At 41.2% G+C, this 27,976-nt stretch overlaps 1 protein-coding gene across 1 annotated transcript; it reads left to right on the top strand.

Moving 5' to 3' along the window:
• Nucleotides 1-26,526, top strand: RB195_001629 (uncharacterized protein; the record flags this gene model as incomplete). The annotated part of the gene is made up of 19 exons (XM_064198512.1): nucleotides 1-64; nucleotides 2,925-3,049; nucleotides 7,656-7,854; nucleotides 16,678-16,781; nucleotides 17,739-17,919; nucleotides 21,338-21,519; nucleotides 21,588-21,769; nucleotides 21,842-22,023; nucleotides 22,938-23,002; nucleotides 23,061-23,187; nucleotides 23,680-23,888; nucleotides 23,947-24,055; nucleotides 24,145-24,306; nucleotides 24,364-24,493; nucleotides 24,559-24,735; nucleotides 24,959-25,064; nucleotides 25,765-25,938; nucleotides 26,128-26,289; nucleotides 26,347-26,526. The coding sequence occupies 19 exons, from the start codon at nucleotides 1-3 to the stop codon at nucleotides 26,524-26,526; spliced, it is 2,820 nt and encodes a 939-aa protein (XP_064054393.1).
• Between the last annotated feature and the right edge of the window lie 1,450 nt (nucleotides 26,527-27,976).

Below are 27,976 nucleotides of genomic sequence, written 5' to 3'. Positions count from 1 at the left end.
ATGACGCGTCTGCTACCTCATTTCATAGGTTTTCTGGTGATTCTGCTTCCCACGGTCTTAACAGGTGATTTTTTTAGTATTGATAGAATCCTGACCTCCCTATTCTCTCCGTCCTTTATCGATCACAGGTTTTCTTGAACCCTCTTATACCGCACTCTGATCATCCTCTCCTTAATGTGTGGCTCACGGTAACCCTCTATGTCTGACTTCTGATCACTGCTTTTTCATGGTTCCAAAATAGATCAACTGCTGCACGTTATTAGTCGTATTATGGGACTATCGCGCTCAATTATATGAACTCTCGACAGCTTAGTTAGTGTTCCGCAAAACTCATAACGACTTTTTCCTCCCTCGTTTTCCTGGTAGCCCTTTCGCAAGCTCTTTTTCAACCATTTTTTCACCGTTCATTCGATTCTATATCTTTAAAACATGATCCTTGCCGCTGTCGTAGACAAGAGTTAGTAAAAGGTGGCAATAACAAGTTTTTTTATACCAATAGGTCATAGATCTACGCGGAATCTTCCTTGGCTGTTGGATTTCACGCTGCTCAACGTAGGCTCCAACTTAAAAATTCCATATCGGAATTACTTCGTTACACACGCTGCTCACATGTTGAATCAATTTTTTCAGATTTAATTTTCATAAATGGAAATTGTGTTGGATGCGGGGTCACACAGATTTGAATCCATTACGGATCCAATAACTTTTATCATAGAATCCCCTAGGGTAGCAAGGATCAAATATATCTGTTCACTTCTTGGATGAGGAGAGGAATGTGAAATCTTGGCCGTTTTTTGTTCACGCATTTCTAATTCTGATCTGCAACTATCTTCAGAACTATTTTCTGATGTTAATAGAAAGTGCTATTTCTGGAAACTGCTGAAAAAACCTATGATGTGCGATATCCTTGAATGAAGCTTACCTAATAAGATACCTTTTGAAGTCAACTTTTCCACTATTTCGTGAGTTGTACTTGATCACTTCTACAGAAGTGATTCAATTTTATCCGGATCTATCCTTCGGTAGTTTTTTGCAAGAGAGTCCCAGGATTTCTTGCAACATACGTTTCTTTTTTAGTGCAGTCAGTTAGTTCAGTACACTTCAAAACAATTTCTCGTATTTTCTATTTTCTCCGTATTTTTCGTTGCCCTTCTTTGAACTTTCTCGATTTTAATCATTTGAACTTCCTTTCTACATGTATGAGATCGTGGAATGTCAGGTAACACTGCTTTAGCCTGCACCGATGCGGTTTTTAGATCCAGACACTATTCTATTTTTTCGCCTTTTTCTGATGGTGTGATGCAAGCCCTTCCAAGAAAAGGTGGGCGGTCTCCAAAAGAAATTCCGCAGCGAACGTCGTCGGTAGCCATTTACTGCTGCCATGACTAAGAGTATTCCGTCGGTCCACCGCTGCCGCCGCCAACGATGTGTTTCTCTTTCTCTCTCGTCATCGCTCTGTCCCCTTCTGCTGTTGCCGCATCTATGCTGCTAGTAGTGGCTTAGAGTAGTATTGATTGGTTGATTAGACTAAAAAATTTGATCGGATTTGTTTCATGCGAACTTTTGTCTTTTTTCGAGAACGTTATCGCACAGATTGATCTCTGGTAGTTATGATGCTCGTGAACTTCTGCAGCAACGAATTTATTGCGCCGCGAAATTCTCACAGTTTGTTAAGTGATCTGCACCACTTCACATAATTCTTCTCAAATAGTCGTAAATTTATGGCAGTTTTTCCAAACTATAAATTTGCAAGAGGTCATGCGGAAGTCCGGAAATTGCGCTGAATTCGACTGTGAAAGTCGAAAGTTCAGGTGCACATCCGTTTTTATAGCAATCCCTCAATTTTGAAAGTATCTAGAGCAAGTTTTTCCGTGTTCTTAAGGAACGTTGATATGTCTCTGCTTTTCTTTTGTAGTTTTGTTTGGATTGTATTATTTCCTGGATTAATGATTCACCGTCAGAAGGCATTTTATTGCCGCAAATAAGATCTGCGTGACCGAAAGACCCCAGGTGGTACCTAACCCACCGCTTTTTTAATGCATTTGTCACATTAAATTTACATCAAAGTGCGGTTATCAGCACAAACCCAACGCCACTGCTTTCTCTACAAAAAAAAGACAACCGTTTCCAGGAAAATTTCCTTTGAATACTCAAATTAGCAGTCAACTTGCTGATATTCTTTATTAATAAAGTTTTAAAAGATTTTAATTTTTCGAAAATAGGTTTGAGTAGTTGAGCTATATGTCACTTGTTTCTAAGAACTTTTGAATAGGTTGAGCTTTGCGCCAGTATTCATTTACCTCTTTTGATCTTCTCATCGATCCATTTGCTTCGTAAAGTTGCGGACTTTTCTGGATATGAGGACATTTGAACTTTAGGCAATACAATTGTTTCTGTGTTTGTAAAATAATGATGTTTAATGTAAATTTCTAAAGTAATGTAATATAATGAAGCCAGACCACGGCAGCCCCTTCACCCCTGGCTCTGATCCGATCTAAGCGCTATCGCTAAGAGAGATTAGAAGCAATGTTGACACTAATCCCTAAGGCATCCTTACGTCCCCTCACTGAGTTCTCCTGTGCAGATATTTGATTACTTTCCTTGACTTTTTGTGCTTACTGGTTCATGTGATCATGAACACTAAACGTGTTACCGTTCGGTTGTGTAACTGCTCACATTCTGACCATGAAACAGATTTGAAGGAAAAATCAACTTTGCATTCACTCTGTAAATAATTGGCTGAGAGTTTGTGTTGTTATTTAGACCTACGTCGAAAATGTGTTTCCTTAGGTTATCCACTCGTTCCTTGGACACTCGCTTTTGTCCTCTTTGAAACCTTTGAAAACTTATCTTCAACAAAACTTCTACATCCACATAAAAAAATTTCTATGGAAAGCCTATAGAAAACCACATGATTTTTTTAGTGATGGAAGAGGTGGTGTTAATCGAACAACCACAGTCCGGTCATGTCATAAAATCACGACCGTATCGTTTATCATGCAAAGCGGTGAATGCACGGAAAATCCGATTTAAATGCAACAACAAATGGGTGAGTTTTTGTAGGTTTGGATGGAAATTGATTTATTTCCAAGTTCCTTTGTGTTCGACAGTTCTGTCGTTCTTGTGGCGATTTTTGTGTAATTGTTGCCGAACCAGAAGAGGAATCGCGTACTACTTTATGCTTAATTGGTCCTTTTTTCTCAAGTCGCCATCCTATACCTACTTATGGGTCGTACTTATAGATTTTCTCATGATTCTGCGTCTGTCGATGACCTATCTCTCGTTCTCCGAGGCGCAATATGTGCGCAGCTTGACGGCGCCCTCGGTCGAATGTTTTTTGTCGGTGGCGCGGTAATAAAATGCTCCAGGGGGGTCTTGGAAGTGCAGCGAAAAAAAATCGGATCGCCGCCTGCGATTGAGTATTACACCCGGCATAGTAGCCCTTTACCTGGAAGTCTGCATTTAATTTAGCGCCGATGCTCGCTGAAAGTACAGTACCCGAGCATCGGGTGCTGCGTCCTTCAATAATTCATGTCGTGCGGCTACGCTAATGATGTTCGACAACTGTGCAAATTTTTTCCTTTTCATGTTTCCACTGTGTTACCAGTTTTTTTTTTCACACAGGTCGTGCTCTGCTTCTCTGCGCTCTCATCCGAGGTCAGTGTTTTCTCCGTCGAGTTGTATGCAAACTACTCGTTCTCGTGAGTTCCAAGATTGACCTGACCACGAAGACTCAGCGCGCACCGGCTGTGTATGTAATTGCGCAAGAGCCGCAATTCACGTAACCGGACACCGTGCTATAAACTCTTGACACGATTTCTCACATTTCTAGAACGACTTCCTCATTCCGCCGTGTCCACAGTAATTCATTCAGTTGATCACCTCATCGCATTTATAATTGCCTGGGTCGGATTAATGACGCGGAAGCCTTCTTCAGTCGTACTTCTTAAGAATACACTAAGAATACACGTCTTTGATTAGACTGATGCTATCTCTTTTCTGCTTTTTTCCGGTTAATTTTAGTCCAGAGTCAGAAAAGAAGCTTTGCTTCTGCACTCCGTTGCTTTTGCAATGAGAACAGTGCTGCTAAATGAAAATAGGATTAAAAATGCTTCAACTTTAATAGTTAAAAAAACGAAACGAAATTTCAGGCACCGGAGGGCAAGAACTCTTGCTTTCAAAGAAATTTCCTGAAATTCTGCATAAAGTCAGATATTGAGAGCTAAGAGCGAAGTTCTTCAGAAGACACAATCTTTTTTTCGCGAAGAAATCCTGATTTTGCGTACAAGTGCTTCAATTTCCGTCCCAAAAAACGAATTTGAAAGTTCATCGGGAAGATGTGAGTCATTATTTGAACTGTGAAGTTTTTTTTTATAGGAAAAAATTCTTCGAATTTTTAATATTACCACACTAAGTTTCTTCCTCGAGATTTTTTATTGAGGTAATTTTTCTTCTCAAGGGTAAGATCACAAATGCGCATGACAAACAACCCGAAATGAACTGAGCAATTATTTACAAGTCGTTAAATTAATATATGGGTAGATATTCCAAATAAGTACCAATTCTTGAAAGTTTTCAACTTAATTACTATGATTCAAATTAAGCGAAATCAAGGGATTTCAGAAGAAAAAAACAGTTGAGTTCTGAGTTTGGAGCATTTACCTACCCACGAAAGTGAACAGAATTCTAAGTACGTTCTAAGGTACAAGCGTGCCGCTCCCATCCTTTCAGGTGTTCCGTTTATCTTTTCGCGAACAGATCGTAAAAGCGTAATGTTGTTTCACAGTAATCACTTATCATTTGTTTCCCATGCTAATCTAATCAACAGTCGGCTTCTTGCCGTATTGACAATTGGCAGCTGCAAATTTGCATACGCCGGTGGTCCGAATGTCCTGTTGAGTGATCGGAAAAATGGCGTCAAATTACGAGTTTCGGACGTTTGTGTCTATTCCCTCGGCGCATAACCGTCGAGACTCGTAGACTGTGTATAAATTAGATCGCTGAACAATTTATGCGCTGAATAGACGTTGTTTAGGCGAAGCAACATAAAAATGCCCGTTGAGCGACAGAAAAAACGATCTGGAACTAGCAGTGTTCTCTTCGAACGCGGGGAGAATCCGTAGTGATGGGATGAGCGTCAAACGACGCTCATTAGGGCCAAGATGAATTGTTCGCCGTCAGTGTCGTTATTCCTGTGAGCCTAGAGATTTCTGACGCGATAGAAGTTCTCGCATCTTCCATAGTTTTTTCCTTCTCTCGGGAAAAGTTTCCAGAAATCTGATTGGTAGTTGAGTGAGAGATAGGTGGATAAAGGGATCATTTCGGTGGACGAATATTCTACTAAAGCTACTTGAATTTACAAACAATATTAAGGAAGAAAGTTAAGGAAGCAACAAAAAATGAAGGATAAGAAACAATTCTTCTTTATTCTTGAAAAGCTGGTGGAATTATTCCGAAGATGTATTTTGCTCAAATTTTTTAAATTTGCGATCCATATCAAGGAAGAAAAGCGAGAGTAATCACTGAGTTTTTCTGAGAATCACAGACATTATGTAAATATTTGGAATTGACAACTGTTTTTTTTTCTAATTTTCGAACACGTCTGAGTATTTGAACGTTAAAATGTACATAATAGATAGTATATGCTGATAAGTTTCGCATAAGAGGAGTTAGCTTCAACGTTTTATACAAGTTTTTCTTAGAAAACTAACAAGTCCGTGTAAGAAAGCGTTGGAAAGATCACATTTCTTCGGACTCAAAAAAAAATGGGATCGAAGACCGAGAAGCGCATATGCAGGGGGTGCGAGCTGCGAAGTACACAGCCGTCACCCACCACGATGTTTCCCCATTAACATTTCTCCAGGAAGAAAGTTGAGGACAAGCTCAGGAAACATCTCAGCTTTTCATTTCTGGGTCAGAAATTGAGGATAGTGCGCAGGGAACCGAAACTTCTTTCCTATTCAGCAGATTGTAAAACCGTATAGCATTTGAGAAGCCAACCTACAGACACATATAAAATCCGAAAATTTTACTTTGAAGGAATTGAGTCCGTGATTGATTCATGCAGAGCCCAGAGAAGCAGAGAAAGAGCAGATATTTGGAATATGCAATTGCCGCAATGTTGTGCTGCGCCGCAGAAGTAGGGAAGATTTTTGATCATCTAATTTCTATAGTTACATAAAGAGAAAGTTAGTTATTTTTGAGAAATTTCTTTCAAATTACTACATCGTAACGCGTATGCTACACTAACATTCCATCTCCAGGGTAGCTGGTTTAAATAATTTTTAATTACAGCTAAGGTAATTTTACAGCTTGCTAAAAGCAGCAAGACAACGTCCTGAAGTGAATTTAGCCGGAGTTTCGCGTCAATTTGTTTTTGAAACAGTAGAAAAATAATGCTTGTTACACCGTTAAAAACTAAAATTTCCAAAATATGGAGAAACTATAGATACCATTTGAAGAAATTATAAATGATTGTGTTGCACAATGAGTAGAATATTCGATTTTCACAGCTCTAAATTTGAAAAAAAAATCTTACTGGTGGTATCATTGGATTTCCTGAGTACAGTACGTTAATAGTGACACTCATGTCTATTTCACAAATTTGTCCTTGAATTTGAAACGATATGACTGCACTCGACAGCACTGCGATAATCTGGAACATGCGATTCCATGTGTAACATGCGTAGGTACGCGATAATCTGAATGATTTCTAACAATTGTTTGCTGGATCGCGAAGCGACGCTAATCGCCGATTGTAGCGACGTGCAGATTTAGCGCGCTAGAGCTCTAATCGCGCTGTGCGCGTGCGCGACGTGAAGCGATGATTTCCGCGGTCGCTTTATGTGCAAAAAGATTTTTCTCCTCCGCTTGTTGGTAAACATTCGGTAGCTCCTACTACACGAACGCTTGCACGCACACCTTGTTTTGGTGCCAAGAAGTCTATTGGCGTATTCACGCTAAAAACAGCGCACACAGACTGGAGGGCAAATGAGGATTAGCTGCAGCCAGGTTTCACCTCCAATTCTTGGCTGCTGTCGAAGTTGCAACGCATTCGCGGCGATGAGATGCCATTTTTGTCGATATTCCCACACGCATATGTAAATATTCGCACGTTTTCATGGCATTCTCAATGAAATTTCGTGGAAAAAAGCTGCTATCAGGCGAACCAACGGCTAGTAATTCGTCCCAAAAAAAAACTCATAAAGTTGTCATAATCGCTGTAATTTAGAACAGCAGCGCCGCGTTCATTTCGTCCAATTCTGTGTGTCCACGGACGGCGGGATATGATCCGACCAGCGGCTGTTTTCGTCATCGTCGCCGCTGCCGTGATATGAGTGAGGGCAGAGGCTGAAGTTCTTCGCTGGCTCCCATGTGTACATATCAAATATGTCGAATGCGGAGGGAAAATTGCTGTGCTAATCCCAATGCGACGCCAACGACCACCAGGTGCCTAGCACGTCGGAATTCGTTGAAACGCCGCCGCCGCTTGCGCTCCCACGACATTACTACACTTTGCCGCGCGTAATAGCCTTAAATATGGTTCGAATTGTGCTGAGGAACGACGTTGTTTATAGCAATCGCAGTATGTCGTCGGCTGCGATTGATCAGCGCGATCAATAATTCAATGGTATGTTCGACGATGTGTGTTTTAGCTCGATGAGGCCCGATATGACAGTGTACTGGGCACGGATCCTGGCACACAACTACCGTACATGCAAGGAAGTGTGGAAATCACTCGACAAGAAGTGGAATTAGGCGCACACTTGGAGGAATTTGCATGCCAGTGTTACGCCTCGGGCGCCAGCGATTCGCATGTGGTACGATCTGATCCAGCTCGAATACGGATTGCTTGTGAGTCTTAGGAACTTTTAACTTAACCGGCAATAATAAACTAACTGCCAAGACAAATGCGATCCAGAAACGGAGCACTAATATTTATCCAGTCTCTATAGAATTGAATATATCCCACTCGCTTACATTTAATAACGTTAGATCTTGGATCTCCTCGCTATTTCATAGATTTCTCGACTTCCTCTTTGAACGAAAAAGTACTCGTGAAGGAATTTGTTTGATTCGATTTAATGATGTTTCAAATCTGAAAATTCCTCAGTGTTTTTCAAGATGAACTATTTTGTATAGTTTATGCATTGTTTGCAGCTTTGTAATTTAATTCACTAAGATCTAAATGAATGTTTATCTACATATATACGTATTCATTAATGTAATATTATATTATATTATATTTATTATATTATTATATTATTGTATTATATTATATTATATTAATGTAATATTATTAATAAAATGCGCCTAGAGTAACCGAAGCTGACGAGACAATTCAAATGAATAACCTGGAAAAACCGTGTGGTTCCACTTAATGAAGGCGACCGCTCCTTTTGTTAGTTCACCTATTTATATTTCAGTTCTTCGTCACCTGCAGACGATAATAATTTTCTTAATAATTAAAATATCTAGGAAAATCCTTTAACACTCCTCATCCTATGCATTAAAATACCTTGTTCATTGTTTTTTTCTTCAACCCATTCGGGTGATATTCTATACATTTTGTTGTTTATTCGAATGTTTATTCGTTTATCTTTTGTTAGTTGCTTACTTATCTAGTTGCTTACTTATACTCCTTTCCTGAAAACTATATGTATATGTAGATGAGAAAAAAAAAATCACTCTGGCACATGGGTGTGCTGAGGAAAATTCGTGTTCTAGGTCATAGTGGAAGGTCCCGTCTAGAAAATAGACTTTGTTTCTTTGACTTCCAGTGACATTCTCGGTGAACTCGCGTACGTCTTTATTTTTACACTTTTCGCCTCACTGCTCCATCAGCTCAGGTGGGCAAGTCGTAAACCGTGCATTATTTCTGTTTTTATGATTTTCTGGTTGTTTTACGTCCGTCAGTGAACGTTATGTCGTTAGTACGATGCGCCTGTTTGCGCTGTTGTTCACAACTGTAAAGGCGGGCCACTTTCCGCTATTTTCGATGCACTGAGCACTGCATCTCGTTCATCGTCCAGCAAAATCGAGACTTCAGTCAAGTTAAGCAGCTGGGGATTATTGGACTTTGTCGTTGTGCGTCGGTCATTTGTTTGTTGCCAGGGATTAATCGGCCCCGATTCCAGGACAGCTTTAAAAGAGTCCATCGCATTTCCTAACAGCATTATAGTAGCAGTTACTGCTTTGAGCGGGTAGTACTTTAACAGTTGTTAGGAGTCATTCTTCCCGCCATACTACAGGTCCACCCACTCGTCGTCTACCCGCTGCTACGGTTGCGATTTATCGCTGCGACCTACTGGCTACGCGTCTGATCATTCGAATCTTTGATTAATAGACGCCACTTGAGGTGCGTCGAGATTTACGACCACAACATTGTCACGACCGTCTGCGTCTCCTACCCATGAACAATGCCTCGTCGACGAACTGATCCGCTGCATAATCCCTCAATGAGACAAAAGGGAGTTCGGTTCGGTTCCGATTCCATTACAACTCCAATGCTTAGATCCATAGGGAGAGGAGGGAGAGTTGCTGAGATGGGTCCCAGCGAAACAGATAAAACTAAATTCCTGCAATTTCCTCAAATAATACCATTTTACTGCGAATTCCCCGGGAGAAATTGCTGAGTATGCGCATTTTTCATGCATTTTATTGCGAAATTAAAAGAAATGAAGAGGAATTCTTGGTCTTCAAAAAAGGACTTTGAATCGTTGCTGAATATATATATATATATATATATATATATAAGAATTAAACTTTTCCAAGGTTCTAAGGTTCAATAAGTCTCATTTGAAGTAGTAAAGGTCTTTAGAAGAAAACCGGAAAATTACTGGGCGCAACCGTTACCTCTCAACGCTCTAAGTTTTTTCTATTTAGGGAACGAAAGTCATGGACTTAAAAATTGATTTTAAACTAATATTTTTCAGATTAATAAATGATAGAGATTGGCGATGAGAGTAACAAATAATAAATAATAAAAAAAATGAAGGATGAGATGAAATAACAAATAAACAAACAATAATAGTAGCTGCATAACAATAATAAAAATTGATTTTGTATTTTGTGTTGATCGTCTCTGATGCGGTTGGCGGGCGTTCTGTTCAATGGCAAAATTTGCACGTTATATTACAGTTTGGAGCAGGTTATGCTACAGTTTGGAAAGTCGTTCACGCCGGAAAGGGAGCGAAAAAGCCATAATTCATGAATGCATTTTTCACACAGTTATGTTGAGGTTCTAAACAAAATATTTTGCATTCAAACATCATTTTCAAGCAAAACATTTCGCATTTAAAAAGTTAAGAACTCACGTTTATTTTTTTTTCTTTAGGATGAATACCGCTTCTTCATAATTTGTAAGAGAACGAGAACTGCGATGGCTGCACCCTTTTTTCGCGTTGCTACTCTAATTGAAGGCGGCCGCTTTTCTACGGGATGCCATTGAAACGAGGTTCGCAACCGGCTCCCAACAACGCACTACATCTAAAAGAACCGTAGAAAAACAATGTTATTACGGAAGAAACCCGATGCGATTCAACTCACGATCCTTGGGCACTGACTCCATGTTACAAGCGAATTTTTTTCTTCGATGTAGATTTATCTCATATGACATTGAGACCTTCGCCGCGAGATCGAGACGATGGCGCGCACGCGGTCCTGCGGCGAAAAAAGGTGGCGGAGATAATCGCCGGAACGCTTTTTCCGCCGGTAGCTGATTTCCTACTGGCGCGTAGGGTTTGCTTCACAGGCATTATTTTAAATCTGCTAGTTTTTGGACAGCACTCTAAGGATTTAGGGAGCATTGAACCAGGAGTAGGCGATTAGGCTTAACTACGATTCCCAGCAATCAGCGACGTGCGCCACTTAAAAGGTTAATCCGACGCATACCTCGTCATTAAGCAGATGTTCTTTAGGCGTTGTCTCTGTGAAATTTGGCCCTGGAGCCCAATTTAGCGTTCATATTAGGGGGTAATCGACGGATTTGACGTCTCACCGGTCGAGCAAAGATTTGACTTTGACTGTGACGGGCGTAACTCAACGGGATTGATGGGTTAGTGGACCTATCTACCCGCAAAGCTCCGGTCATGCGTTGCTGCTTGTCACTGTGGCATGGCTCCCTCTCAATCATTAGACCTCAAAAGTTGTTTGCTTTCGTATCACTGGGTTCAGAGACAATGTACTCTGACGAAGGGACGAATATAAGAAAGTATGATATGCCATCAAATCATTACGTAAATAGGTGCTAGTGCGTGAGGTCGTGATAACTCTGAGGTCAGTGATGCAAAAAATCGGTGGGCGACAAATCTTGTCATGTAGAAGCTAACGTGAATTACGAAAATTTTCTGAACTCAAGGGGAGTCGAAAAAAGCAATGAAGACGAATGAATATGATAGGTTCAGCCTTCATTTCAACATTATTGTCGATATTCTCCTCCAATTTTCACAATTCCATCGTTCTCTTTCTTAAAGCAGTATGATACCCCTAAATGTCCTGATCCTGTCTCGATGATGTCCTCATCTGTCACCACAGGTATAATTAGATGATCTTATTTGATACAAGTCATCAATACAGGTCTTATTTGATAATCTTACGACTGTGTTTCTGCATTTTCTTTTCAGAAAGCTGCGATCTTTTTCACCAGTTTTTTATGCAAGCTTTGCCCATTCAAGGATTTGTCGAGTTTCTTTTTTGCTGATCTCAGAGAAATTGCACCTTTAATATTCTAATTGCTTGAAGGTATTTTCGTTTAATACGAAGGTCAATCGCCTTATGTCCGATGTCGGGATGCGTTGGTGGTCGGCGAACGATTTTGAGAGAATCGCATTATATCGCGCTCGTGAACGCGAATAGACTTCAAACGCACACACACTCACATACTCACACACACAGAGAAGACGCTAACGACTGTAATAAAGATCAGAAAGTGAGATGAGATGAGGTCAACTCTTATGAGGTCAACGCGGGCAAATTTTCCACTTTTGGAGTCTTTATGAACGACTCAACAACATCTCAAAACTTTGCACCTTCTTCAATGCCCTCAGTGTTTCCAAGGTTTTCTAAGTTTTACGAAGGCTGGACGATCTGATAGTGTTGGTTAATCAAAATTGCATAATCTAATTAATTAGTTGGGGTAATTAGTGTGGTGTTTGTCCAATTGATATATCCGACTTGTGGCTTGTCTGTTATCATTGAACGCCTCGCCGAATCTCCGTGCACACACACGACAAAATTTGCATAACATGGCCAAGGCCACCATGCGCGATCGAACCCCTTTTCTATCCGATACTCAACTCCACAGTGATCCTCGGGGTTTAATTTCAGGTTATTTTTCCTTCAGCATATAATCACAGGGCGGAGCTTTGGCAGAATTCCTATAAATCACGGTATTTTGGTCCATGTGGAAAGCGTTCTTGTGGATGTATATGTCCGCTAACGGTACTCCTTAGACATTTTTGTGGTGCAATACGCGCAAGGGCTATTGTACAACAAAATGAGAAGCGTAAATACGAATGAATGATGCTGTTAGTAAATATGAATAAGAAAATACATGAATATAAAAAAGCTGGGACAAAATGTTTGATTTTTGAATGTTTGTTCCGAGAAACTCTTCTGGAATCTTCCCCTACTTGTGAACGTTTTTTCGCAGGAAGTGAACCAATTACCCTGCTATTATTTGTTACAAATAATTTGTTTTTTCTTCTGCTAAATGATCAGGAATTTAGCTGTCTACGTATTAACAACCATGTTTTTGCGAACGCTGCAGAAAAAAAGGCGCACGTACAATTTCCAGTCGTTCACGGCTACTGTAACGTTAGAAGTCAGTATTGAACATAATTTGAAATTATTAGACCTCGTAAACATTTGTACTTGCCATTTTTTCTCGTCCGACTGCATAGTTTAATTGGAAACTTAATACATCTCGAGCTTTTCCGTAAAAGTGCGTCGGATCAAATGTATGTATTAGCTACGTTAGTTCCGCAGTTTTGCATGGATGAAAAAACGTTACTAGTAAAGTTCATCGAACACTTGCTACGTCGAAATCGTTTGCGAAATTCATCGAGCTTCCAGTGGGGACCATCAAATCTTGGAATCGCTTCCCAAGAGAGTAACGACCCCGTCCCTCGGACGATCTTTGATCTCACCGACGCAAATGACTGCATCAGCGACAGTAATACGCTGTAAATCATCGTAGAAGATTTTAAAGGACCGACCCGATCAAGGGTGTATGCATTTCGAAGCTGCTACGCCATGTCACGTCTTCTGATGTCATTAGCGAATCAGTAGTGGACACAACAGCAATAGCAGATGTTCATCAGAATGACAGTATGTATGACATGATTATGTGACAGCGGGTCAGAAGGTCAGCTGATTCTATTCAATTAAAATGTCACCATTGGAACTTGGGGTTCATTGCAGATGGAGGAATTTGAAGCATAAGCTACATCATTGAATTTGACCTTGAAGGAAATTTCAACTTTTTTGAACGTTAACGGTTCTTCTTGCGTTTTTTTTCCTTTTCTAACTTTTCTGATTTTGGGGAAATTTTCATTGGGAACGCAACTTGTAGGACTCGCAGCCTTTAGAACTCATCTGAATTTACGTACACACTTTTTACGTCTGTTAAGTCACGAAGTTCGACAACTTAATCCAGGTCTTAGAAGTTATTTCCATTAATTGTTTTTCTTTACTTTTAATTAATTTGATTTAATTTCACCTGTTTCCACCATCTAATCTCCACCTTTCAAAATAAGAGAGATCGTTGAGAGAGAAGTGATACGGAGAAGAGATCGTGTTTGCTGGAACTTGGATATGCCTAATGTTTTTGAAACGATCACTTAAAATTATAGGAAGATCCATTTTATTAATTATTAATGGACGGTGATCGACACTTTAACGAAATTTTAACGTATCACTATGTAATTAAACCAATTAATATCGCTTTGGCATTCAGCCAGATTTTTGGAAATCTAAGTAAAATCCTTGTTGTCATGCGGAATATTTGCTCCGCATTATGAATGTCTGTGCTTAAGAAGTCGATAATGTTTGTTTCCGACGCTCAAGTAGTACCTATGCAATTAATTACTCAAAAGATGTAATGTTTGTGTACGGTAGCAGAGACGATAGCATCTCGAGGGCATTTGACACGCACTTGGCGCGAGCCAAGGTTAATTGCAAACAAAAGATAACGGGCTTATCGCTGACGAGTGTGACGAAGGTTGAGTAAACCTTTCTGAGGGACAGCTACACCAGCTAGTACCAACTTCAGGCAAAAGTCAGCTCAGCAGCAGCTCTCGCCCAGGGGAATAATTATGGCCGCGTCCAATTGTAAAGATAAGATCAGGATGGCGACTCTTGATCTGATGGCGCATTTGTGTCAGATGTCGTTGTGATAGTTCCGAAATTTGACAAATTGCTGGTCTACGGGTTAGTGACGTCACCGCTAACTCCAGTGTCGGAATAGACAATGAGGTAGCGGCGAGTAATCTATGCCGACAGCTGAAAGAGAACTATGCAACAGCTATTTTTCTTTCGCTAACAAGCAGTCATTTGTGATGGAGCTGCGCGAGGTGCGAGGAACAGTTGTCCGTGTACTGGGTTTCATTTGGAAGGTATAGGTGTTGTCTAAGAGATCTTAGAGTTATTCATGAACGTAAAGGAGGCGGAAAAGGGAGAGATACATAACAGCTTTGTTGATGGAGGAAAGGAGCGAGAGGTGCCGGAGATGTGTGGAATTGCAGAGAATCTCCATAACTATGAACTATTCTTCAAATGACCTCTTCATCATATCGATGCTTGTTCGCACAGTTGTTGGCTTAGGTGTGCTTGCCCTTGTTACCAACGACGGACCTGTTGCGCTTTTTCTATTTGTCCTCAATCGCTCATCCATACGATTGATCCTGAAAGCATACCGCCTATGTTTATACAGTATATGAGGCGGCCAGTAATTTGAATTTGTCGGCATGAGGCGTTCTAATGATAGGCTTAGGGGAGTGCGATCGCGCCTCTCTTGTGGCCCCTAAGGTCCCCGATGACTCGACCGGATGTCTACATTTTTTTTTGTGCGGAGTCTTTTGAAAACTGGAATCCATCTCTTATAAATAGCGCTCCGTACATTCTCCGTGATTTTAGTGAGCAGTTTTTTGTCGTATAGTACAAGGAATCGTTGAAATCGACGTCAGCCTTGTGGTTTATCTTAGACCCATTCGTAGTGCATAGCAGCTGTCAACGATATACCTTTCCGTGCCATCTACTGATTGCTTAGCGGTTTATGAGGAGATCAGGGCGTGACGTCGTCGTGGAGTGCCCTAAACAAAGTATCAAATTTCATTTCGCCTGCGGTCAGGTACGATCATCTCCGAAAATGACCATCTATTGAAATGAAGGGAGGGATCGCTGAACTATCGTCCCGATTTTTTTCTTGCCTTCACCCATCCCTCCACCTTTACACTTGTGCGATTCATAATTTTGTCTCGGTTCCTCGTTACCGTAGCCGAGCTGGACGACTCGTCCGGCCTGGGAGCACTTGAGTTTCGTCAATGCTTGCAATCATCGTGTATGTCCCGTTCAACATAGCACAAAATCAACTTATTGCGCATTAGTCAGTGCATTGCGTCCGTTTGGAGGCACTAAACAATCGGCTTCGAGGCGAGTTCGGTGCGATTTCGGACCTCATTACGACGTTAAGTTACTTTGACTGGTTCCTAGAGGGAACTAGGTGGTCCAGAGATCTCCGCAGTTCTACTAAACTCATCAGAAGGCTAGCTCATTTGTCCAAACTCGCTCACACCTGCACTGCACCACATGGATTACGGCATGGTTGTAGTCCACACAACTCATCTACAGGATCCTTAGGCGCCGCACAGGTGCGCTGCGCATCACAGGTGTCCGATCCATCTGTCATCCGCTTGGAACAACTTAACGCCAGTTGGTGTAAACCTAAGCTACACACAGTGGGAAGCAGTTGAAGTGGAGCTTGGGACAAGTCAGGGTCATTATGAAGTGACTATTGGTTAATGGTGGAACAACAAGAGGAACAAACAACGAACTTTTTTACTTGCATTAAAAGCAGTAATAGTAATTTAATAGCTGAAATAACTTTTTTCCTACCTAGACAACGTTATTCTAGAAATTTTCAAATGACTAAAATTGGGCTATTTTTTCTTCAAAAGTGTTTTAAAACTGCTACGCATCAATGTGTTTAACTAAGAAATTATCAAATTAGTCAGTTGCATTCACCCGACTAGTTTTCGTCGCTCTCCAGAATTACTCGAAAAAACGCTCGTCCATCAAATCATGCCCTTTATACGTTCAAATACAACGCTAATTAGCTAAGGAGTCGTTTTCTAGGCTGAACTTTTATCAAAGTAGAATGATGAAGAACCAGCATGCTGTATAGTGTATATATAGATATACATATTCCAATGGTTCCAATTTCTAGCGATAATTATGCTACTCTCAACCGAAATTACTCTAATCTTAGCGATCAAATGCAATTTCACGCTTACTTACTCTCGATCTACGTCGTAGTAAGATAGGAAGAAGAAATTCGAGCTTGATTTCCTGGAGGAAATTGATAGCGATTGGCTCTATGTGCTCCAAAATAAACCTAAGCGATTGCTGGAGTCCAGTTGGAGTTAGATTTCCAAAGAACTTCTTTTCACGTTTTTTCAGATATGCGGAAACATTTTGTTCAAGTGCCCACTTCTGACCGCGTTCCCGAAGGATCCACCGTTCAACTGCATTGCGTAGCGCCGGAGAGCGATCCAAAAGCACAGGTTGGAGTAATTCTCAAAAGTCTTCGTATAAAATAATCCTACCCTTTAATCCAAACAAAACTTTTGCTTTTAACCATATGAAGGCCATGTGTCCGTACGTATTAGCCTCATTAGTCATTTGTTGGTTGGTTGGTTGGCGATGATGGTCGCTGATAGCGCCGGCGGACAAAAACCGCGTCGAGCGTTTATTCGCTCGGAGTTGATTGAACACGCTGATAACCGAAGGAAAATTGCTGGGCCAAGCTGCTGCCCGATGGGGAGAAGTTTTATGAGGGCACAGCTGACTTTCAGATAGGAAATGGAGATTTGAGAACGGATAAGAGAGTTCCCGCTGAGAAACTGAGGATAGTGAGGAGGTGGTGAAAAGTACAGGGTTGCCAGCCTTTTTTTTCATTATTTAGTTCCAACAGTCGATTAGAGGAAAGTTAATGATTCCTGCCATGCTGTTCCTGGGAAATCACTCTATCCAGGGCACATCCATTTCTCCACTTCATTCGTTCTCATTCAACGTTTTTCCTAATCTTCTGAAAGACGTGGAGTATTTTTTTGGAGGAACTTTTCCCGTTAAATGTTTTCAACCGCGACGCTCATACCTCTCCCAAAGATCCAAATGCTGGGCTCTATTCTTGTCAAATACTCCCGGAAATATGTATGATGGAAAGGTTCACCGTAGTTCACATCTCTTGAAATTAAATCTGCTAATTAGTTTCGAAGTATTACAATAAGTTCCTAAAATCATTTTCGATCCGTTTACAAGTTTTCCACAGTTTTTTTTGAATTTCACATTTCGCATCTCCTTAATTTTTCCTCGAACTGCTGCGCATGTCTCCCGTAATGTAATCCAATAGGTTATTTGAGCCCTTTTCACTAGATGTTAGTGTTCTGTAGGATTGATTCGAAACATAGCGTTAAACGTAAACATTTCCTTACACTGAAATGTAAAAACCAAAATTTCAGTTGACATGGCTTAAAGATGGAGTGGAAATAGAGAAATCCGTCGACTCGAATGTGATATACGGTAACGACGGGAGTTTGATCATCTCGGCTGCACGACTTAGGGACTCAGGCAACTACACCTGCGAAGCGACAAATATCGCGAACCGACGGTCGACAGACCCTGCGACTCTTAGTGTGTACGGTAAGTTCTGGAAGCAAATACTTTGGTGTTCTTCTCAGTGCTTTTTTGCTTTCTCATTGGTTGCATGTTTTCATGTGGGAGAAGATGTCGATCTGTTCATTTCTTGGGCTCTGTCACCGTCGTGTCCGACGGAGAAGCTCTGACCCATCGCCAAATAAGCATAGAAGCAAGTGCGGGACTAATGCATGCAATAGCGGCAATTTGTCACACTCTGCATTCGGCGAAAAGAACAAACAATTTGAAGGATTTCCCTCGGATATTCGTTGTAATCACTACGGATGACTGACTATTCGATTTCTGGAAGATTTACTGTGTTTGCGATCAGGGTGTTATTGTGGGAGAAACAACGGTAAACAGGCAAAAAGAAGTCCGTATAGAGATTGAATGGGATCAGGGAAGGAAATAGATTATTAGGTTGGCGTGCAGACCGTTTCGGTCCCTTTTGTTTTCTATTCCTATATTCGTCCTGAGACCGAAAATTCGATTGTTTTGAGGTGTTTTTTTTTCTCAAATCCAAAATTGCATATCTTTCTCCAAGTTATATCCCGTGAATCGTCGGAATCATCGCGTCTTCGCAATGAGCAACTTTTCGGCTACATGTATGTGCATGCGTTTGTTTCCTCGTGTATCTATTCCCGACAAGTATCCATTACCTACTCTATATTGTTTGATCAACATGCAGGTGGAGATACTGCGTGGCACAAACAAATAGTATCTGGACGACCAGCCTCCACGAAGATTACCCGGTTGCATCGAACTAAGGGGAGTTGCTGGTAACCATCCGTATTTGGTAGATCCCAGAACTACTTGTCAACTCAAAACCACGTCTCTTTCAAAGAAGACATTAGTGCTCTGCAAAATGCGATCTTGGCTAAGTACTGGGCAGCTTAGGTTCTTTGAAAAGAAAAGGAGTTTTTTTAAGCGCACTCCTAGTTCTTCTGGAAATGTAAGCTACATACGATATAGATGCGCTTAAAAAAGAACTAGGGCGCATCAGGTCTGGCGTCCGGGATTAACACCTCCTTTGTCGTAGTCGCTGACAAACGGAAAGCGCCAGCAGATCACCACCGGCTGCTCATTTGCCGCCAGATCAAAAAGTCGTGCACAAAGTCTGTTTCTTGTGACGTCACGTCGCTGTTATTGATAGGGCGGTCTCAAAGCGATTTGCGTTGGATAATAAGATTTAGAATATGCAAGGGTAATGTTGTTATACATATTTGTACGTGCGATATGTTCGCACGGTTGGTTGCAAGCAAGCTGGGCATTGTAGAACAAAGACCGGAGAGGTCTAGGAATACGCGAATTTCTTTCCGAAAAAGCAAGGAAGTATTAGACTTTTGTAGTAGAATGTAGAAATTACCGGGATCCAAGGAAGACTAAGATGTCCATTTTTATTTCTTCCTCGGACGCTTTATGTACTTTCTTGCTTTACCTTTGGACTTAGAGACCTTGGGTTGCATGATGAATGAAAAAAACTTGGCAGCATTTTTAAAAGGTGAAGTATTGTGTCAGTAATTTCAGTTATAGTAATTCTTAAATGTGAGATTGGCAGAAAAAATGAATATAATGAAATTGAGGCCGTGTGCTATGGGATTTCCTTCAAATCATTCTTGATAAGATAAGAAATCTCTTCTGGGAGTAGCGAGTGTTTTTTTCGACCAAAAGGCTTTTTTTATTGCTTTATACCAAACAGTAGTTATAAAAGTTTCTGAAAGTCTGATTTGCTTCGGAACCCGTTTCAACCGCTCAATTCATCATTGTAAAGTGTCGGCGATTGAGATACTAGCGAAATCCAGTTCATCTCGCAGTTTGACAACCGACTAGGAGGCAATTAATTTTACTGAGTGAAGGAAGCGATTATGATCTGGACACTTGTTCCTCTTCACTGTAAAAATGAACGTATTTGGATCACCGCCGACAAAATCTCTTCTTGTATACGGCAGAAGTTCAAAAGCAGCTCAAAAGTCACTACATAGAGAGTGCTGTGTCTGTTACATTACGTCATCCATGACTTCTGACGCATTACTCAACACCCTGGCTCTTCTCAGGATCAAAACCTTGCCGGCCGACAAAGTCGTTATGTACTGGCGACCTGGATATTTACTGCAGCCATTGGTGCCCACAAGAATCATAAGGATCGGAACCGCATGATACAATAACCACCCTTTGTACAGTTTGAATGACCGATGAGTCATACAAGGAAATGTCAGCGAGAATTTTGGTGATCGTACATACCGAAAGGTTGTTTCCTAGCAAATACGCAAAACCCACCACAGTTTAGAATCTCGTGTCGATCTAGGAGCAAACACTGGACTGAAGGTCCCAGGCCAACCAGGGCACCTGTGCTAGTGCGTTACTAAATAATCAGGCTGCAACAGGGATTTTTTCTTGCAACGAACTTTTATCGAGAATTTGGAAAAAAGGCTGTAAGAACGGTAGAAATGTGCGGTCGAAACTTACGGTGTTGATGGAATCGAATACAGAAATTTTTTCTTTCCCCCTTTTTTTCTTCTGAAAGCAGGAAGGAAATCGAGCATGTATACTGTAGGTTCCTAATCCATTATTAGTAGAACGATTTTTTTGTGATTTCTTTCTATTTAAATCTTGTCTATCTTGTCGATATCTAGTGAATTGAAGCTATTCCAAATTCCACCAGAGCACATAGCTCCAGTTTACGTCAGAGATTCATATCTGTGCCGTTATGTCATCCTAGATAGGGATCTTCATCAGGAAATGGCCAACTTGGGGATTAAAGTTGCTGTAAAGCGAAGTGGATTCCCATACGAGTACCTGAGGATGTAAAGTGGGCTTGGGATGAGTTTTATGTATCGGCACGAAAAGTGCAAATTTCAAAAGAGAACTTTTTTCTTAAATTATTCGGAGATTTTTTCTCTCAATTTCATCCAAGGGATTTTGAATTCTAAAGCAACGATGAAATATAATGTTGACGGGAAAATTCTAACTAGGATAATTGAGCATTTTAACATTATAGTTTGGTCTTGTTAGTATCCCTCTTATTCGTTTCTGAATAACAAGAACCGTGTGTTTTTTGAATCACATTCAATTCTTCCTAAGGTGTGTTTTTATCGATTGATTTCTATTTTAGCTAATTACGCTATGGTAAACATTCTCAATGACCTGCTCGTTAGCTAATCCCACACCCCAACACTAAACGCCACTTGACCTATGTTCCATTGATGTGTCAAAACATGTTTGTTTACGTTGCATGACGTCATAAGTCAACGACTTGTACACAAGAAGTGATCAGTGATCTAGTGGGAACAACAAACAAGCCGAAGCGAAGTAGAAACAGAGGATTAGATAAAAAAACTAAATTATGTAAGATAGAATTAAAAGTGATGAAAGATTAGACGTGCAGGACATATTGAAGTTATTCTGCACAAATTCTAACTTTCAGTGAATGGCGGGTGGTCGGTATGGTCATCGTGGACGGGAGCGTGCGCCGCTGATTGTGTGGCGCTGCGCCGCGCCCTCGAGAGCGACGCCGGCTCCGAAGTGATCCCAAGACTGAGGCGAACTCGTACGTGTAATAATCCGGCTCCGTTGAATGGTGGCGCTTATTGTTCAGGAGAGGAAGAGGTTCGTCCGTCACAGTGTATCTGTGGATCAGCCAGATTTCAGCTTAACGTATAGATCATTTCTTTCAGGAATTCCGATCCTGTAATCTCACATGTCGACTGGATGGTCGTTGGTCACCATGGTCCGAATGGTCTCCCTGTTCACCCACCTGCCATCGTTTTCGCACCAGGACCTGCACATCACCGCCACCTATTAATGGTGGACGACCATGTGCTGGAAGAGAACTGGAGACTGTTCCATGTAGCGAAGAGTAAGTCCAGCTAAACCTTGACTGGTGACTTCTTGCTGATGTGATGCTGCAAGTTATTTTACGTTTTTTCAGCTACTGCATTCCATCCACGGCATCTCAACCTCGTTTGGGCAACGACGCTGCAGTTTACGGGGGATTGGCTTGCGTTTTAGTGTTGTTAGCAATAATCATGGCTTTATGTACGGCTTTGCTTTGCAAGAGAAATAGAGGAAAGAAAGGCAGCGCGAAGAACATCTACTATGCTGAAACTGGTGGTGAGTGTTCCTGGAAAATTTCGTGGAAGCATAACGGTTTACTATTTCAGTTTTAGTTCTGTTGAATTTTGGTGTTCTGGGCACTAAAAAATGAGGCAATAACTGTAAATGGAAAATGAAATAATTCAAAAAATTCTTTATTGTCTCCGATTTGAAATTACCAAACAAACAAGAAAAAGCGCGAGCATTCTCGTTTTTTCCTCGAAAGGGATTGAGAGATCTTGAATGTTACTTGCTTTGAAGGAAAAATGTAGTTCTAGTTTTTTTTTAGATTGCTCGTGATTAAATGTGTGAAGAGATTATAAAAAAATGATATCATCCCTGAGATCTGCGTGACACTGACAGACTCTTTACAGCTACTTGTCAGAGCTTTGTTGGTCATGAGATTGAAAGAATTACTGTGTCGTGATGTTCTTCAACTCCGAAGCATTCCAGTTTGTGCCGTAGAACTCTCCAAGTAGTCGTTATTTGAGCGATCTTTTCAACTATGCAAATTTCGTAAGCCAAGATGCCCATAACTTGCGCTCAATCGCATAATCCAAGTGGCTTCAGCCACCGTCCACGAGCAGCGACAACGACGAATTCCCTCCGGACACGTCTGGATTTAATTTGACATTCAGGGACTGACAGTGAGCAATGGCTGCATGGAATGAGTCATTGTTTGAAGTTTTTCACAAAAACGTTATTGGTGCTTGGTGAATGAACTTTTGCTGCGAACCAATCTGTAGAAGAAATTATTTGAGCGGATGATGAGCAGTTATTCGAAATTTGTCTAACAGAAATGGACTATATAACATGCAAATTTTTGAAAGTGGTTAAATTTGAAGGAAAATCTGACTTGCCATCAATCCCATGATTGCATATCCAAGCGTGGCAGAATTTTCTATTTCGTTCATTGTTCTTCTTGCTTTCAGCCCATGTTCGCCGTGTCCTCCTTGAACAACAACAAAAAGCGCTTCTCGCAGATGATTGCGCTAAGGTGAGTTGGTTGCAAACTCACTGTACGAACGTTATGTTACATATTCAATGTTTTTCAGCCTCCCCCGATTAGCTCACAATTTTTCACACTTGGCAGCACGTGCTCACCTTCACCGATGCACCCATCGATGACTCTACGATCGGCGAAGAGCGCCTACAGCGGTTATTCGGCGAATAGGAATGCAGGTGAAGGATGTTTTTCCTGCCCACTTAGTAGCTGTTAGAAACTAAATAAGTATAGCTTTACTTAGTCCCATTCAAACTAATGCCAACATTCGATTTATTGATCTGCTGGAAAAACGCTGGCAGGTAGAAACAGTTACAATTCCGACTTTTTCACAACTAGGCATTTGAAATTTCGTTTTCATCGCTAATCATCTAACTGTTAACTGCACAGAGTGATATGGAGTGAAATTTGTCACATGATTAATATTTACTTTTGGCTAACATACGTGCAGAAAATCTTCTGTCTCAATATCTGTTGAAAATTGGCCCTCATCGACAGATTTTACTCTTTCTTGTTTTTCTTGAGTCTCTTGGAGAAGAAGGATGAGGAGAAAATGCACTACAGAAGAATTAAAGGAGCATTGAAGTCTGGGACCAGTTCTCGCTTAGCACTATGAAAACCAGTTAGAACCCATCCTGTTCATAGAACACAGTTCAGGTCCACAGTTTTAGGCTCTCGCGCTGCCTTAATAACCGAATGTTCGTCAAACTCGTCTTCTGGAGGCGGAAAGCGAACACTCGTCCGGACGAGTTCCAACTATTCTGACGACGAAAACTACGCCACCCTCTACGATTACTTGGATGAAAAAGCTGTTGGCTGTCTAGAGACATCACAAGCTGTTCTTGCAGCACAGGTGGATCAGAGTGGGGCGCGACTGCAGGTGAGTAGAAATGTAACTGGACGTTGTGTTGATGCGTAAAAAGTGAGCATATTTACAGCTTCGTAAGTGCGGTGCTTCTCTGTTAATTCCTGAAAATGCTCTGGAATCGGATAGGATGATATATTTGGCGGTTTCTGATCAAATTGCTGATCGGCCTCAGTTGCAAAGTAAGCAATTTTATCAATTGTACCCCAAACTTGTTTGATTTTTTGAGTGTTCTTTGGGTAGTCGAAAAATTAATATCTAAAAATTTTAGATGGTGAATCAGCGTTGTCCTCTGTAGTCGTGTTAGGAGAATGTGAAGGAGAAGCGACGAGTCCTGCTCGAATCATGATGAAGCCATTGGTTCTCTCTTTCCGACATTGTGCTTCGGTTTTTCCGCGAGACAACTGGTCATTTGTACTGTACGCGGATGAAGGTGAAGAAGTCTTCGAGCTTTCATGGTGTATTTTTCTTCTAATTCTTATGCTTACAGGATATGGCTGGCAAAGGGTTCTTACAGTCGGTGAAGAGAACCTGAATTCCACTGTGTACGTCCACATGGAGAAGCCAGGAAGAAGCGATGGTATGGGATGGTGTCACGTGATGCTGGAAAATTTCGCGAGGTAATCGATCTGCTTCCTTTAGTACCGCTCAGTTTACATATGGTAGGAATAAATGTGCAATTTAGAGTTATGTTGGCCGGGAAACCTCGAAGAGCCTCTGTAAGCGCGTGTAAAAGAGTTCACCTGGCCGCCTATGGTCCTGCGGAAAGACCGAGAGCGTCAAGTTTCGAGCTAAGGGTTTACTGTGTTCCCGAAACTGGTGCAGCTATGGAAAGTGTGGCGAAACAGGAACAACATGGACGGTTAGAAGATTTCATTTTCTAGATAAAAAATTTGTATAGAAAGTTCTGGTATTTTGGAGAATATGCCAATGTCTTCCGCACAATCAAAATTTTACTGTTTTCTATTCCTTCTTCAGCGAAGTTATCGCCTAATTGTTCCGAGTGACATTTTTGTGAATTGGACTACAAATCAAATCAACGTCCTAGCAGATATTTGTGGTTTTCAAACAAACCTGTAATTTAGGTTGCTTGCTGAATCTGAACACTTCTTGCTGAATGAAAAAGGTGATCTCTGTTTCTGTGTCGAAGACGTTAGTGATGGATTTTCTATGAAAGGATCGACTGTGGTGGTTAGTGCTTTTCTTTAGATTTGTTTTTTCTTTTGTTTTCTTTCCCTGACCAATTTTTTTTAACCAACGCTTTTCTGAGGAAGATACAGATTTACGAGTCTGCTACTTCCGTGTTTGACAGTAAGATGACACTATTCTGTGTTTTTTAGCGCAATTTTTGTCGTAAGGTTTTCAAGGATTTCTTTTTGCTCTTGTTCCTGTACGCTTTACTTATTCCTCCATTCGTTTACTCACTCGCTTACTTGATTAATTCTTGGTGTATTTGTTTGCTTGGTTGGTTACCCATGCATTTATTCACTTCGTTCATTCAGTCATCCGTTCTCTCGTGGTTGTCTTCATATACAACGTACACCATTCGCTTCATTCGCTTCTTTCTCTGTTCCTTCTGCATGTCTTTTGTTGGTTTCATTTGCTCATCACATCGAACTCGTTACACTCTTCTGAAACCATGGTAAACGTACGGAAATGACATCAAGTCTGACCATATCCGTTACGCGAAATCGCACAATGAGATTATGATGCGGCATTAAGCCGACGCTCGAATTACCGCGCTGAGTCAATTAGCAGTACGGCTTTGCTCGATTCCATAATATATCGGCTGCTTCCTGAACCGGAAAGTAGGGAATTCACCCAGCGCAATATTGTCTTAAGTTAGTTCTATGGGTTTGCCTTCCTTTGACAATTCATGTTGTTATTGTAGGAAATACCAGACACTCATCATCAATGGTGCTCTCAGAACGGATTGCACTGCTCGCTGACAATGTGCAGCGACACAAATCGGCCTGTCGAAGAGTTTTTGGCGAGGATAGTCGTCTATCAGAAGACGAACAGCGCCGAACGACATGTTTTGCAAGTCCGATTTGAGAACAGCATAGTAAGTTGTTGATCAACACGTTTGTTCTTCATCTCTCTTTCCCTCTTTGGGTCTATGGGAGGTACGATTTTCAGGGATTTGCCTTCGAAGGCTAAGAATTTAGTTTTCTCTGTTTTGAGAAAAATTAACCTGTTTGTGGGGTTTATTACCGGAAATTTAGCCGTGTGTGACTTACATTCGACACTTCAGTACGACAAACCACCAGCAGACGAAGACCGCACAGTTACCGCCGACTTTCATCTCCCGCTGGAAGTGAAGGACGAGTTGTCGCAATTACTGGATCCTCCTACTGATCCAGATCGAGATTGGCGAGGATTAGCGAAGAAATTGCATACGGACAGATATATCCAGGTGGGTTACTGTTCATGCTTCACCTATCTGCTGACGACCAAATAACGTATTTTACAGTACTTTGCGACTCGTCCTGGATGCTCTCCAACGACGTTGTTGTTGGATTTGTGGGAGGCTAGAGAGTGCGGATCATTGCGAGCAGTGCACGACTTGCTGCAAACGTTGCGGGTGATGGGCCGACCAGATGCAGTCGCACTGCTCGAACAGTATCTGTCACATTTCTCGTACGCCAGCTAATTGTGGCGCTAATACTCTTCTCGTCAAAGCTTTTAGTCATCTATATGTGCATTCGTCTGATTTTGAATTTCCCACGCACTCACTCAGGCCTTTGGTCAACGAAACCGGTATATGCTGTACAGCATGCACAGTAAGCGGGACGAGATTGGCATTCCCCTGTAGAAAAGCCGACGTTCCCCGCTTACGCTCGTCTCGTCTCGCTCACACTCGCTCTCCCCTCCTCACGAGTTGCCTTACGATGTCGACTATTCTTTAATAATACTGATGCTCTCTTAAATTTGTGATGAAAACAACGTTGCCAATGTACAGTTAGTGATTCTCATCTGCTCACAGCGACAGCTTTTATCGATTTATTGATTGTTCCGTGTAGGTCCACACATTGCTGCTTTTGTCATGTGGTTGATATGGATAATAAGGAGAGACGTTATTAGTGTAAATTTTGATGCTTTCAGAAGCGGGTCGCTGGAAACACAACGTTTTTTTTATTGTCGTGCGGCGGATCGATATATCGATTTTTCCGGCAGCGTTGTGTTTCCATGTCGCGCCTTCGATTTGCTGCTTTCTTGTACAGTACTTTTTCTGCTCGTTATTCGGTGAACAGTGTGATTACTTTATAAGTAATTTTTGTTATCTTAGCGATATAGTCATGGTATTTAGTACAGAGGCTGAGTAACAATAAATATGGATCGTTATTGACGACATAAGATCCGTTTTCAAGCGATTGAAAGAGTTTTCAAACTGTTGCATTGTGAAGGAGAGTGGTTCGCGAGTATGCTATCTAATTTCAAGAAGTGAGGTACTTTCGTGTCGTATTGGTGTCGTTAAACAGTAAGTGCTTGCATGATGAGTTTATGCCGGACGGGCAGCTCGAGTTGAACACTAAAGACTACGTACGGTACGTAGACGAGCTCCTTCCTAGAGCATAGACTGATTTACGTTTTTATTCGTGATTTTAAAGCAGGATTAGTGTGAGCGCGGTACTTACTTTTTAAATGATGATATCGTTTATATATCGGTGAACTTTAGAAATAGCTACGCAGTGATATCGATCGGTTTTTTACAGAACAGGCGAACTGAACTGCTCAATTTGAGACTGTGGCTCCAGCTTGGTACGGACTTTCCAATATTTTCTTTTCAAGACAAAAAAGAAGTGACTATGACTGTAATTTCCCATCAAACCTCGAAATTTTTTCCGATTTCTGGAAAGTCACAGTAATAAGTATTACTTCGGATAGCATGTACGAGTTTTCTTGAGTTGCATACATATGATTCAGACAGGTCTTAATAGCTCTAAGGCTAAGGTTGTCTTAATAGCTCTCCAGGTGTTGTAGATGAGCACCACAGTCGAAAACGACGGCAGATTTCCGGTGTTAGACGGTAATTGCAGGTAGTAATTAATCGTTGGTGATTTAGCGAGCAAAGATGAAAAAATGCCGCTGGCAGTGATTGG

Source organism: Necator americanus, chromosome IV, assembly GCF_031761385.1.
Source record: "Necator americanus strain Aroian chromosome IV, whole genome shotgun sequence".
Lineage (NCBI taxonomy): Eukaryota > Metazoa > Nematoda > Chromadorea > Rhabditida > Ancylostomatidae > Necator > Necator americanus.
This window is presented reverse-complemented; position numbering and strand designations above follow the sequence as displayed.